Genomic DNA, 14,667 nt, shown 5'->3' with positions numbered 1-14,667 from the left:
AGGACGATAAATAGTAACCATTACATATTAAAACATTCCCACTGACCGTAATAAAGATGCTTTGGAGTCTGATACTAATGTAGCCTTGCTCCTACGACCAGTAGTAGTTTTTGCGTCCATATATTCTGCATCACTATTCTCAGATCCATCATCGTACTCAGAAAAGATTTTTGTATGATTCCATCTGCTTAGCCTGTAACAGGACACAAATGTTAATACCATAGGTATTTAAACTAATGCTTGAAAAGTTACCAAGGCACTGAAAATAAGAGCTTCTTATCCATGCAGGACAAAAAAGATTAGTGATCCAAAGAGCCATAGTCCACCTTGGGATAAATCTGAATATTGAATATTGGTAACCGCCAAAAAGAAAGGCAAATATTTTTTTTTTGCTGATAAATAAACTTGTCCAAATCAACAGAGGTAAATAAAATACTCCAATATATCTTAGTTGCTTCCCATGTGTCAAGCATCAAATATTCTTCTGTGTATTATTCTCAACTTCAGTATGCAGGTATATAGAGGAAGGAGAACAACCTTGATGTTGTTGCTTTTGACATATGAGATCTGCTTTCCTCAGAATTCGACGCGAGTTTCCTATCACTTCGCTCCTTGATCTGCTTTTTCATCAGAAGAATAAATAACTCATCTGAACATTTAATATCCCACGAGCATTTTCACAGGTTTAATTCCAGTTCATAACAAACCTTTCTTATATTAGTAAGGAGTTTCATGTGATCTTCAGGCATCACCTGTTTTACAGCATCCAGACCACACTTCTTGATAAGCATTTCAATAAGCAGCTTAACCTATGAAAGATAACATGCACGCAACCAACTTTCAATCAACAAGCCATCTTTATAACAGAAAAGAGATTTCAAAAACCAAAATTATATAAGACCATGGAAGATGAACTAATTGCATACAGGAACCAAAACCAAATGAAAACACAGTAGTTTAGGATCTAGGAGAAAAACAAAACCTTCGCTTTGAAATGCTTCTTGGTATTATTTTCCCAACCAAGAAGGGCCTCTACCATGCTCCTTAAATGTGCTTGTAGTCCCTCAGCCGGCGACTTTGTGACCAGTACCTTCAATAGCCCTAAATTAGCCTGCATTTAAGACAAGTTTCAGGTGAGAAAAACTTCAGAATATGGCAGGTGAACACTGGTTTTTCACAATGTAGTCTTAATGCAGACTAGAACAGACCTTAATTATTTCTTTGTTCTCTCTCTTAAGGAGAAGAAATGTTGATGGAAGGACACTGTACGCAGCAGAAACAAGGTCGGTGAATTCATAAGCCAGGCGAGCTACGCCTTTAACTGCTGCACTGATCATATGAGGTGTATCTCCAGCAATACCCCCAGCAACCTGCAAGTGAAAATGCCAAGGACAAAAGTGCCTATGTCAAACAGAAAGAGCTCACTCCATTACGTAAATTCATCAAATTATTACTTATCGTACCATAGTAAAAAACTGATGCAGGTTCTCCTTTCTGCCACCTCTTTCTTCATCCCCACAAGCATGGCCAATCTGGACAAGAAGCTCGTACGCTCGGTTCCTTGTTTTCTTGTTAGCCTTACATGGAATCCTCGAAAATCTCAGTACAGGAATTAAATAACTAAAAATGTTTTACATTTATAAACCGTTCTTCCACCTAGCAGCCAAGACTAGTTAACGGTGAGAAAGTTATTAAGTTACCACAAAATTCTAAAAGCTCTCATAGCAAAATGATCATGAAGAAGATAGTAACTGTTTTAAGCACTAACTTGACCCTTTTGCTAAGTTACCCAATCCTAAAGAGAAATCAAAGACCATTAATCGAGGCTATAAGTAACAAAACAATCTTTTACCCGGGATTTTGTGGTAATTCAAGGACACAAACCACATGAACTAATAACAAAAATAAGGAGAAGAATGATGACAGTTGGAAAATGCAGAGCTCAAGAAAATGATAAAAGTCCACGAATTTTGGAGTCGAGTATCAGCAGAAGGAACAAGATTAACTGTAAACTGATGGAATTAAAGAGGAGAGAACAAAAATGTGGATACTGAGTGTAGTTTGTACAATCGTTTTCCATCCGGGACCTACAAAATTTAATGCTTAGCCCACTGTACTTCAGAATGCCGTTTCACATGCAAAGACTACTTAACTTATAGCATGAATAGGCTAGAGACTTCTAAAAGTTAGAGGACATACTTCAAGCCTTGGGGAAAAAAAAATTATTATGAAAACCTTGATAATAGCTAGCAACTTGTAGCCACTGCAATTAGCAAAAGGCTCAAACTTGATGTTAGAATAGCAAAAAGACAAGAGATATTAATAGAGCATATATTTCCTATAGATTCATCCCTCTATGCCAACTATGGGAGAAAAATCATTGAGGATAAATGGGCACATTTACAGCAAAATAAATTCCTTTGGAAAAAAAAGGGGAAACTTACACAAATGTCCCATATAAATCTCAACTTACCAACCTCTAGTCATTAGTCATAGACTTACCAAAACTAGCCAACAAAAATTGAAAACCCAAATAATAGGGTTCTTTCTATCAAAGAATCACATGCAAAAATCACCTTCTATATTTTTAAGCGTGATTAGCAACATTAGATACAAGACGGAAAGGAAATTTCATGGACGGGGTAGCAAATAAGGTGATGAAATATAAAAATCTATACAATATTCCAAAAATCTAAACAAAACAGGAACTTTTTCAATGGGTATAGTTGAAATCCATTGAAAATATATAGATAAGTCAATATACAAAATTTGAGGAAGATTGGAGGTGATTTGGACTAGTTTTGTATCAAAATTCTTAATTAAATCGAGTTCAAAAAAGTCTTCTGCGACACATGTATCAAACATGTATCACGCATGTATCTCACACACAGGTATACATGGATATACACGTGATACACAACTGATACAAATATGATACATATGTGATACACAAATGATACACATCATTTTTTCCATGTTCAGTTTTTACTTCGAATTTTCAATTCAAACCACCTCAAAACTTCAGCAAATCATCCCAAAAATTGAGATTCAAGCTCCTTAAGTTGTGCCCAATCTATTCTAATAACACTCACTCAAAACAAAGCAAAAATTTGAAATTTTTTTGCTACAAATAGCTAATTGGCTAATTTGGCTAATATTAGTAATATTTTATCAATTGGCCAATTTTTGTAATGAGCTACTTATAAATCAACATAGCTGGTAATTTATACTAGTCAGCTCTATAGCAGATGAATAATAGACAAACCTCTTTGAGTGCAAGCAAAATTTCAGTCATAAAAGAAGTAATACTGTCCCGCCTCCTCTGTTCTGGGTCATCCTGTAGAATGCAATGAAGTGTAAAAAACTATGCAATGCTATGAATCTGCACAAATCTGAGGCGTCACTGTTTTATCCACAAGAGGATATGTGTCACCTTTGTAACATGGACAATTAAAGAGTATAGGCAGTCAAGTCTGTAACGTTTGGCTGAAAAATGATTTGCAGGTAGTGCTTCAATCATCAAATTAAGCAACTTTTCGGTACTTCTTGAAATAAATTCATCTGATTCCTGTCCAAAGAAGATGCAAAACTTATTAGCCACAAAACAAATGTGCCAAAAATATAAACGAGAAATCATAAAGAGAGGTGCTTTAACAGTAAAGCTCAGATTACTTTCTTCAGAACTTGTACCACTTTTAATCTGAATCTTTTCAACCATGCCAATGATATTTCACTTACTCAACTAACAAGTTATTTATACAAATTGTTTTAAATTTTTTGGACATCGCCATCCAGTCCTACATACGTTAGAAGAATACTGAGAAGAAACAACAACAATGCCTTTACATGCTATTTGGTGATAACACTTACCCGAAGCATGATGGAAAGAACTTTATATGCCTTCTTCTGGATCAAGCCTTCATCATCCTGTGCCTTACACTAGTTATTAAATCTTCTACATCAAAAAACTGAAAGGTGCAGAAGCAAACACATAACTGACACCAACCATTAAAGCAGGCTCTATTGCACCAAACAGTGCATTAATATGCTCAGCATCTAAACCAGGCAAGAGCGAAACCGCCAGATCAAATAACTGTGCCCTAAATGATAAGAAGCAAGAGATATTGATTCAGTTAACACAAAGGAAAAAGGACTTTGACAGCAGAAGGAATGAAACAAATGTGATTTTGATCATCCTACCTCTTTAGCAACAAAGAACTTTCACTGGATGAGTCATCAATCTGCATTGAATTGGAACTTCTGGCCTTCTCTGCCTTCCCAGACTCTTGAGTCACCTTCAAAAGCTCACGCATGGTCTTCATAAAGAACTTTCTTACTTCCTCCTTGTCAGCAATAGGGGCCAATTCACGGATTGTGCTCTGTATGTAATACGCATATTGTTCGAAAAGTGAGCTAACAAGATATTTTCCAATCATTTTCTTACAAAAGATAAGTAATGCTTTCAGGTCTGACGACTTCGGGAAAAACAGCCAATACACCAAATTATGGTCTGTATAAGTACATGTATCATAGATGGGCTAAAAAATTTGTGCGGTAATTATTTTGACCAAGTAAAAAATTCAGGCATACTGAACCACAGAAAGAAAATGCAAGTGTACACTGTATCACAAAATATGAATAACATACAAGCTTTGGTTTGCCAATAACAGACCTTGTCAACAGCTTAAAAGAAATTGAAATACTATAACATACATCACCTCTAATGAAAAATGTGACAAGACTACCAAGTGACAGCATTTTAAATCTGACGGATAACTAAAAACACAATTTTTTAAAAATTACTGAATTACACAAGCAACAAGGATAAGGAGAACCTTACATAGAGACCTTTTAAATCAACAAAATCTACTACCTCCATAACAATAACAATGGCTGGTTTGGAGCAAATTTATCAAACCAACCAATCCTCAGTCTAAAACGCAGATTAAAATACTTTTTGCAAGGAAAAAACCTTATAGATTAGGTATAAAATAATGTTAATAATTAATCAACAAAGGTTTGTTTAATTAAAAACTTCAACCTGAATATAAACGATTCAGTCAATAGGGGAAAGGATCCATTCATGTGTTGAGTCTTGTTTGACTGAAAGATGTGGCCTTTTGGATCCCATTGCTTGATAACATCTTTGGAGTAGTAAAGAAAAGATGTGGTCTTTTTTCTTTTGTATTAAGTATAATGCCTTGGATAGCACTAAACACATATGAGCAAAGTGGTCGAAATGGCTACAAGGACACAGAAAAAACTGTTGGAGGATATGTTTCCAGCAGCCTCTTTGGTTTCTTACATGCTACTGAGAGAATTTGCAGATATAGAATGCAGTTTTTTCTTCTTTTTTTTTCTTTTTCTTTTTCCATTGTAGTGTTTCACTATTTCTCTAATGCAGTTGTGACTGTGATCCAAAGATTCATATATCAGTTAAAACACTAACAAAAGAAATTCATCCATCTGAGTATCTACATTGGCACATTACCATCCCCATGGGGTAATAATACCCTTTTTTACATTACCTGCAAAGATCCACCAGTATCCTTAGAGGATTTTCGAAAGACTCCGGAGAGAACAGACAGCAGTTTAGGAGCCGAAAGACTCAATGCATTCAAGTTATCACGTGCAACTTGCTGGTTATAACGCGCAATGGCTCGTTTTTTGGGAACGCTCATTTCAGTATCAGACAAATCCACTTTTCCTTTTGAAATGCTATCGTTCTGCTGAATGAGGATCTGCAAACTGGAGCATATTATCCCACAAACATCAGGCTCTTCCCGTAAAGCTTTGCTCAAAACTTTCTCCAAATCCTTAAAGCTTTCAGCAGTGTCCACAGGGTAATTGCAAAATGAGGGTAACAACGACCACAATGAATACACAATTCCATCAACGGTTCTCGCAGAATAAATCTTTCCCTTGCTCTCGAGCTGCCACAAAGCATAATAATGAGCTCAGTGTAAATAAAAGAGGGGCACAAGAGGTGTCATTTAGCATAAACATACCATTGCAGACCTCTGCTTCATAGCTCCAACCATCGACAAAATTGAGTTGGTAAAGAAACTTAAATGCGCACCAACGATGTTTTGCTTTAGAATTGGGAAAAGCCAGATGTTGGACTCCGATAAATCTTGCGCGTCCAATTTAAGAGGAAGAAGAGTTAGAAAAGATTCAGGTCCCATTGCACCAACAGCTGATCCAACACATTCGTGCAGCTGTTACCAACAAATCCTTAAATCAGCAGTGTATTCTATCGGATAAGAAAATGCTATAGCTAGACATATGCTCACAAATCATATCCCAAAAGAACATTAAGGAACTAAAGAAAAAAGCAACTCAACAAGGGAAAAGGTCCCCAGCTAAGATGCAACCTATACTTCCACTGATAACGGTTAGGGACCCTTATCAGTCTCTGCCAATTATATTTTGGGGAAGCGGAGTAATTTGACAAACTAGCCAAGCAGGTCCCGGGCTTACATATTATCATGGTTTTCGTTCCTCACTGGATCCAATTTCAGGCGAGAAAGAAGATCCACACAAAGCAAAACCGTGCTTGGGCAAAATATCACGCATACTCCGCACAAGGTAAACATAGCCTCATCGGAGAAGACAATAACTATTAATGTTTCAGAAAACAGCATTACTTTCAGTAATAAAGTGATCACCAACGAAAATGTTAGCATGTTAGTTAAGTCAACCTTACTATGACACTTATAATTTGTGTCAAACAGATGAATACAAATTCATTGCACTGAATCACATAGACGGAATTAGTGATGATATGGACAGATCAAGAAGTTGACCTGACCTCATTTGGAAATTGATGGTGTTGACGAAAGACAAAAAGGTCGGACAACCCCACTAAATGCACCATCCAAAAGTCAAGAACCATTATAATAAGTGATCAACACACATTCATTGATTATATCTGTACATTTTTATGGGTTTTTAAAGTATATCTCACACTTGTAAATAAATTAATCGCATAACATAAACTCCAAAGACTATGCCAGGAGCAGCAGACACTGATAGGGGTTCGCAATCTTCCTTGGATCCCGAGAAAACAAAAAGACAATCATCAGCCGAAGGAGTTCGCTGATCCGTTCTTCTTGTCTGGTCTCAATTCCTCTTTATCTTTTTTCCTCAAATGTCTCTATCCTATATTTTTCTCTGTCATTTCTCAAGTTGGTACCAATCAGTCCTGTTTCTCTTTTCTGTCAGAGGGTCTTGGCCAAAACTTTTCTATTACAGCATCAATCCAAGATGTCTTCAAGCCAGAAGGACTCCATTGTCTCTACATCTAATGCTTTCAGGAATTTCCACACAAACTTCACCTATATCTGCTCAAAACTACTTATCAAGTTCTATTATTTCCTCATATAGCGAATCAGGTTGATCTGGATAGAAATCCAAATACTTAAATTTTAGTTCGCTTCCTTTCCTTTGTCCAAACAAATCTATTCAGAAAACCTGCAATGCCCTCTCACCATTGTGATAAATTTGATTTCTTAAACTATTTAATCAAATAAATTTAGATGCATGTAAAATGTTAGCCTATTCTCCAATGAAAAAACATTACCTTATTTTTACCAATCAGACAATCTTTTATTAGTTTTTAGCCAATCTAATCATTTTTGTTTGTTTATACTGCATCTGCCATGACTATTTCCTTTTTCTTCTTTGATTGATAGCATATGCCATGACTATTTAGTTTGTAATTTTTCCTTTTCGGTCCTAGTTTCCAGATACATAATTGTATTTGTTCATTTGCAAATTTCGAAGTATTAGGATCATAAAACATCAGGCTTAAAATTGTGAGATCTCCATTAGACTCAATGTCTTAGGAGCAGCTGCATTCCTGCATCATATTAATTTCTAAAAAATTGAGGCTTTGAAAATCGAAACATTAGACCATCTAATAATAGAGAAGTCAAATTTGATCATCAATTCAAATTGTCACACAGAGATCAAATAAAAAAAGCAACTGAAACTGTTGTCGAAAAGGTCAAATCGCAAAATAGCGGCAGCACCAGAATAACTAGGGGCGGAAAAAATAAATACAATAACTATGACGCCTCAGTACCAAACAAGTTGATGACAAAAGGCATTTCCATGATTAAGCAGGCCCCAAAAGCAAGGCTCACCTGTCTACGGTAAGTGAAGTCTTCATCTGGCAACTTTTGCATATCAGCCAAACTCTGAAGTGTTCCCTTCAGAAGGTGAGAAGAATAGTGACCTAAAAGAAATCAACAAAGAGAACCACTTCACTTGACATTCCTTGGTTGATATATAGAAAGAAAGCAACACAAAAAAGCATATCTAGCTCCCTGTATCACCAATTGCATCCAGTGATTGGGATACAATATTCAAGATAAAGAGTACTAGCCCGTTTGGCCAAGCTTCTAAAATCAGCTTATTTTGAGAAGTGCTTTTCTCAAAAGTACTTTCTAAAAAAGTGCTTTTGGTGAGAAGTAGTTTGTGTTTGGCTAATTAATTTGAAAAGCACTTTTGAGCAGTAATTAGTGTTTGGCCAAGCTTCTGAAAACTGCTTCAAGTGTATTTTTCTCAAAAGTGCTTCTCAGAAAAGTGCTTTTGGAGAGAAGCTACTTTTTTCTACTTCTCCAAAACTGCTTCTGCTTCTTCTCAAAAGCACTTTTTTTCCTTCCAAAAGCTTGGCCAAACACCTCAATTTTTGGCCAAAAGTGCTTTTGGCAAAAAAAAAAGCACTTTTGGCCAAAAAAAAGCTTGGCCAAACAGGCTATACATATGTGTGCAGACACACACCCATATTTGGGAAGGGGGTGGATTAGGTGGGAAGGGGGGTGGATTAGGTCAGAAGCAGCTGACAATGTTCATCACTTACTATTGGCATAGTCAGTAGTAGCAGTAAAAAAAAGAACAGCTCGGTGCACTAAGCTTCCGCTATGCACGGGGTCCGGGGAAGGGCCAGACCGCAAGGGTCTATTGTATGCAGCCTTATCCTACATTTCTGCAAGAGGCTGCTTCCACGGCTCGAACCCGTGACCTCCTGGTCACATGGCAGCAACTTTACAAGTTACATAGTCAGTAGTAGTAGTGATGCAGCTAAAATTAAGAAATGAGGTTCAATTAAATTATACCGTGCAAGTAGGGTAAATACAATTTCTTTGTATATATATAAATTGTTGAATCGACTTAACATAAGAGAAGTTCTAGATATGGCATTATTTTTAAATCCCCTTACAACTCCTGGCTGCACCACTAATCAGTAGTAAAATATTAGGAAAGCAAGAAGCAATAATAAAGTACTCAATTTTATCAAATTGAACTTCATTTTAGGAAGTCCAATTCCATGGAAATTGATTTGAATAAGTGTCAGATACTGTGTAGACAGAATATTTTAGATCATTCAACAACTAGAAATTAAATATAGAGATTTACAACTTAAGATGGCTAAATTTTTTTTATAGAAAAGATAATAAGCAGTGCAATCACCTAGCTTGTCAAACATGGCAACCACTACTTGAAATGACATGTCCCAGACTGCTGCATAGTGATAGGTAATTAAGCTCTCAATTGTGGCACAGATTTTTTCAATGATAGTTGGTCCAGATTTCCTCATATCAGTATTAGAACTAATTATGTCATCCACACCCTGTTTGATCAAGTTTTCATCAATGCATTCATGTATTAAGCTCTTGAGTGCCTCCAGTGCAGCCCTTATTGCTTCCTCGTGCTCAGAACCCAGAACATCTGAGAGACCATAAATAACAAAAAGTAATGGTCAAACAATAACTATCAAAATCAGAACAGAATTTATAGGTGCAGTTGAAAGCCTTCTTTTTGCGGCATGAAACAGATTGATTCTTATTGTAATCCATGCAAGGTAAGGAAATAGGAAAAGGACCCACCACTAAGAGAGCTGAACACCATAGGGAGCTTAACCACGCATAATTGCCTGTTAATCGAATATACTCTTTTCATCCCAATGCCAAGCAAGCGAGCTATGAATGTCAGAGTATCAGCAGATGACTCATTCACAGAAACTGAAGTAGCTAATGAACCCAAGAGGTCCAGAAGCACTTCTGCGGATACTTCTGCTGTCGGATGGATACAAAGAGCACTCAAACCATCTGTAATGCGCCTATTAACAAGAGGCTGATGCAACTCCAGTAGAGACTTGAAGTACTTCAAAGTACTATTCGAATACTTTGAAGACATATAAGGAAGACAAAGTTTCAGAGCATCCAGCACGTGTAAGACTTGTTGTGCTCCTTTGGGTCTTTCAGAAGCATTTCCAGTTGTTCCTCCTGCAAGTAGAAGGGACCTCTCGAAGAGATTTGTGATGGCTTCACTTGCAGGTGCCAATAGAGGAGCAAGCATAGGTGATGCCTGAAAGTTTTGCAAGACATCAAGAATGCAACTATGCGACATCTTTCTCACCTGCTCCATCGATCAATCCAAACAAGAAGAAAATTCAATGTCAGTATACTTGACCTTCCTAACTTTTGAGTTGAAGCATTATGTAAATGCAAAGAATAGTTAGAATACTATCTGTAACATTACAAGTAAACAGATATCAAATTTTTATACTATAGTTTCCCTGTTCTCTAAATTCTGCTTTCATGGGGAATTGAGATCCATGTATCTTATAAATTTTTCATTCAACTGCTTTAATTGTAGTATTTTCTCATTCTTTGTTTTCAGAGGCGGATCTAGAATTTAAATCCTATGGGTTCAACTTTTAAGGTTTTTAGCATTGAACCCATTATATTTTTAAAGTTATGGGTTCATATTCACTATTTTTGCAATTTTAATGAATTTTTACATATAAATTTTTACTCTACATCAAAAGTTACGGGTTCAGTTGAACCTGTTAGTTGTTCACTACATCCGCCTCTGTTTGTCACGCAACTTGATAACAAAATAATCTCAAATCTAAAAGAGTAACTTCTCCTTGTAGTAACTATTATGGAATCTAAACAACAAAACAACAACCCAGTATAATCCCACAAGTAGGGTCTGGGGAGGGTAGTCTGTACGCAGACCTTACCCCTGTCCTGGGGGTAGGGAGGCTGTTTCAGAATAGACCCTCGGCACAAGAAGATGAAATGCGACAATAGAATAGTAACAACATCACCAGAAAGATAGTACCAGCGAGCCACGAGTCAGAAAATATACTTGGAAAAGCAATATCAATAATCAATGCAGTGACAAGGTCCTAGAAAATAGTACGAGCACAACACGAACCTCTGGCATACTAAAACACGACACTGACCGACTCGACTTACACACAGAACAGTGTAGAAAAACGCTCAACTACCTACTAACCTTCAACCCTAATGCTCTCCCTCCATACCTTCCTATCAAGGGCCACGTCCTCGGTGAGCTCAAGTTGCGTCATGTCCTGCCTGATCACCTCTCCCCAATACTTCTTAGGCCACCCTCTACCTCTCCTCATACTCGTCAGAGCCAATCACTCGCACCTCCTAACCAGGGCATCTAGGTTTCTCCTCTGCACGTGCCCGAACCATCTAAGCCTCACTTCCCGCATTTTGTCTTCCATGGGAGTCACACCCAACCTTGCTCGAATATCTTCATTCCTAATCTTATCCAACCTCGTGTGCCCGCACATCCATCTCAACATCCTCATTTCTGCTACTTTCATCTTCTGGATATGGGCAATCTTAACTGGCCAACATTCTAACCCATACAACATGGCCGGTCTAACCACCGCCCTGTAGAACCTGCCTTTAAGTCCCGAGGGCACCTTCTTGTCACACAAAACGCCATATGCTAACCTCCATTTCATCCAATCTGCCCCTATACGGTGTGTGACATCCTCGTCGATCTCCGTGTTCCCCTGGATAATCGACCCAAGATACTTAAAACTTCCTTTCTTGGAGATGACTTGTGAATCAAGCCTCACATCGCTGTCCACTTCCTCCGTAACATCGTTGAACTTGCACTCCAAGTATTCAGTGTTAGTCCTGCTCAACTTGAAACCTTTTGATTCAAGGGTCTGTCTCCAAACCTCTAGCCTCTCGTCAACACCTCCTCGCGTCTCATCAATCAGAACTATATCATCAGCAAATAACATAGACCATGGCACCTCCCCTTGAATATGGTGCGTCAGTGCGTCCATTGCCAGAGCAATATTATGGAATCTAAAAAAGGATCAGAATTGCCGGGCATGGCTGTACGCCAATAACCTTTTGAAATAAACATAACATTACCTTAACTATCAACTCACAAAAATATCATTCTGCTCATATACACATCTTTTATGACACAATCATTATAACTTGGGTACCACCATGACTGTTGAAATCAAAAAAGTTATCAAACTGTAGATCCTGTAAACATGCATCCTACTTATCATATCACTACATAGGAAACTTCTAAGCTTGTGAAAGCACAGTCTATTACTTAGTTGATAAAGCTATCTTGTTCTTCAAAAACCTTCTTTTACTATGGTGCTAACGCAGGATACAAGAACCTGGCTCAACCTTTGCTCTAACAAGAAACCTGGATTGAAGTGAATAATATCAAGATCGACATTCAAGAGAATAAACCATGAAAACCCATTCCTTAAGTAGCCCCTTCCCATGTCATGAAAATACTGTTCCCCATAAGATTATCTCAAGTCACCTTTCCGGCATGAATTTAACTTATATGCACCGACAATGTAAATAGTGTATTTTCGCCTATTATAAAAGATTGATTTTCATTTCTTAAGACTGGTGTTGTCAAAGGCTCATATAAGGCGCAGTTGAGCCCTTAGCGCTTCGCGTGGCTTAAGCCCCACTTCAGTGTAGGCAAGCACTAAGGCATGAGCCTCATTGCCCACGAGTTCTATCTAGAATCGAGTTGTACTAAACAACGAATATAATAAGCAAATAAGGCATTAGTTGTTGAGGGGAACATTGTGAATGAATTTGTTTCTTTTTTCTTGAATATATATATATCTATATTATTATAAAAGCATGAATACGATGTCGGATTACAAAAATAACCTTAGAATATTAAGCATAATAACTCATAAAAAAGGATATAGCCGGAATTCTAGATATTAGTCTTATAATCCTATTAGTTTTAGGACATAATACTACACATTATGAATCCTACATGATTACCTTTAGGAATGCTCTTAGTATAATTACTTTCGGGCATAGCCATATAATACTACACGTTGTACATACATCTCATCATCTTTTATGTTTTGTTTAATAATTTAAGTACAAAAAAATCTAAAAGGAGCGTGTATAGCAAGCTTCAAACAATTGTGGGACTTACATGTCGTTTATTAAAAAAAAGGAACTTTCAAATAGTATTTTAAAAAATCCATTTATCATAAAACGATTAAAATTTCAAGTTTAAAGTGGTAATATATTCATACTTCACTTCAAAGTCCTTAATATTAAGTTATTTCTAACTTAATTAGTGATAGGCTACAACATTTTGCCATTGTTCAAAATTTACGCACAAAAAATAATTGAGGCCATTAGCAAAACGGTTTCATTCTAGAATTATAATTGCAATTAATTTTAAAGTCCTAATATGGTAAAGTTTTAACTTTGACAATTTTATCCAACATAGGATTATCCATCGAAAGATATAGATATTAGATAGATAGATATAGATAGATAAATTACATTCGGGATAGATACGTATTTTTAGTTATGTAATCCTATTACTTTTAGGATATACTTCTTAAAAATTTCTATTACTAATTAAATTTGAAAATGTATTATAATGTCCTATTACTAATTTAATTTGATAATATATTATATTGTCCAAATTTATTTAGAAAAAGAAGAGCCTATATTATTATCAAAATAATAGTACAAATAGACCAAAATAACCATAAAATATTAAATGAAAGAACTCATAGGAAAAGGACATAACTGCAATAACCTATTTGTTGGACTACAATATCTTCTACGCTAATGTTTAATATTTAAGATTTTAAAATTAATAAAATTCTATTTATTAAATTCTTATTATAAATATGTAGGAACGTTTAATAAAATTAATTTCATAAAAATTAATCCTCTGTATTGGCAATACATTACCACTCCATAATGTCCAATACCCACAAAAAGGTAATATTAAATGGACTGCATAAAAAGTTAAAATTGAGAAGAAATAAAAATACCCCCACGATAATATATTTTTATATTATATTTGAACTACTTTCCTACTCAAATGATAATTTTTAAATCAATTTTTCTTGTAATATTGAAAAATATCCAATTATTAAACAACAACTAAGAAAATATTTAAGAATATAAATANTTACTTTTAGGATATACTTCTTAAAAATTTCTATATAATGTCCTATTACTAATTTAATTTGATAATATATTATATTGTCCAAATTTATTTAGAAAAAGAAGAGCCTATATTATTATCAAAATAATAGTACAAATAGACCAAAATAACCATAAAATATTAAATGAAAGAACTCATAGGAAAAGGACATAACTGCAATAACCTATTTGTTGGACTACAATATCTTCTACGCTAATGTTTAATATTTAAGATTTTAAAATTAATAAAATTCTATTTATTAAATTCTTATTATAAATATGTAGGAACGTTTAATAAAATTAATTTCATAAAAATTAATCCTCTGTATTGGCAATACATTACCACTCCATAATGTCCAATACCCACAAAAAG

General features: G+C 35.7%; 1 protein-coding gene across 1 annotated transcript in view; it reads right to left on the bottom strand.

Moving 5' to 3' along the window:
- The window catches only part of LOC109209567 (RRP12-like protein), a 31,789-nt gene that overhangs the window by 1,092 nt on the left and 16,030 nt on the right, over positions 1 to 14,667 (bottom strand). The window contains exons 3-18 of the mRNA XM_019372868.1: positions 9,894 to 10,425; positions 9,478 to 9,735; positions 8,148 to 8,239; positions 6,009 to 6,218; positions 5,529 to 5,933; positions 4,201 to 4,379; positions 4,007 to 4,100; positions 3,871 to 3,927; positions 3,434 to 3,568; positions 3,266 to 3,337; positions 1,464 to 1,577; positions 1,209 to 1,370; positions 983 to 1,111; positions 708 to 809; positions 538 to 617; positions 47 to 193 (exon numbers count right to left, since the gene is read on the bottom strand). Coding sequence (XP_019228413.1) covers positions 47 to 193; positions 538 to 617; positions 708 to 809; positions 983 to 1,111; positions 1,209 to 1,370; positions 1,464 to 1,577; positions 3,266 to 3,337; positions 3,434 to 3,568; positions 3,871 to 3,927; positions 4,007 to 4,100; positions 4,201 to 4,379; positions 5,529 to 5,933; positions 6,009 to 6,218; positions 8,148 to 8,239; positions 9,478 to 9,735; positions 9,894 to 10,425 — 2,768 coding nt within the window. The remainder of the gene's footprint in view (positions 1 to 46; positions 194 to 537; positions 618 to 707; positions 810 to 982; positions 1,112 to 1,208; positions 1,371 to 1,463; positions 1,578 to 3,265; positions 3,338 to 3,433; positions 3,569 to 3,870; positions 3,928 to 4,006; positions 4,101 to 4,200; positions 4,380 to 5,528; positions 5,934 to 6,008; positions 6,219 to 8,147; positions 8,240 to 9,477; positions 9,736 to 9,893; positions 10,426 to 14,667) is intronic.

The sequence above is a fragment of the Nicotiana attenuata genome, unplaced genomic scaffold, assembly GCF_001879085.1.
Source record: "Nicotiana attenuata strain UT unplaced genomic scaffold, NIATTr2, whole genome shotgun sequence".
In the NCBI taxonomy this organism is placed as follows: Eukaryota; Viridiplantae; Streptophyta; class Magnoliopsida; order Solanales; family Solanaceae; genus Nicotiana; species Nicotiana attenuata.
The sequence above is the reverse complement of the archived record's forward strand: the minus strand, read 5'-3'. Positions and strand labels throughout refer to the sequence as shown.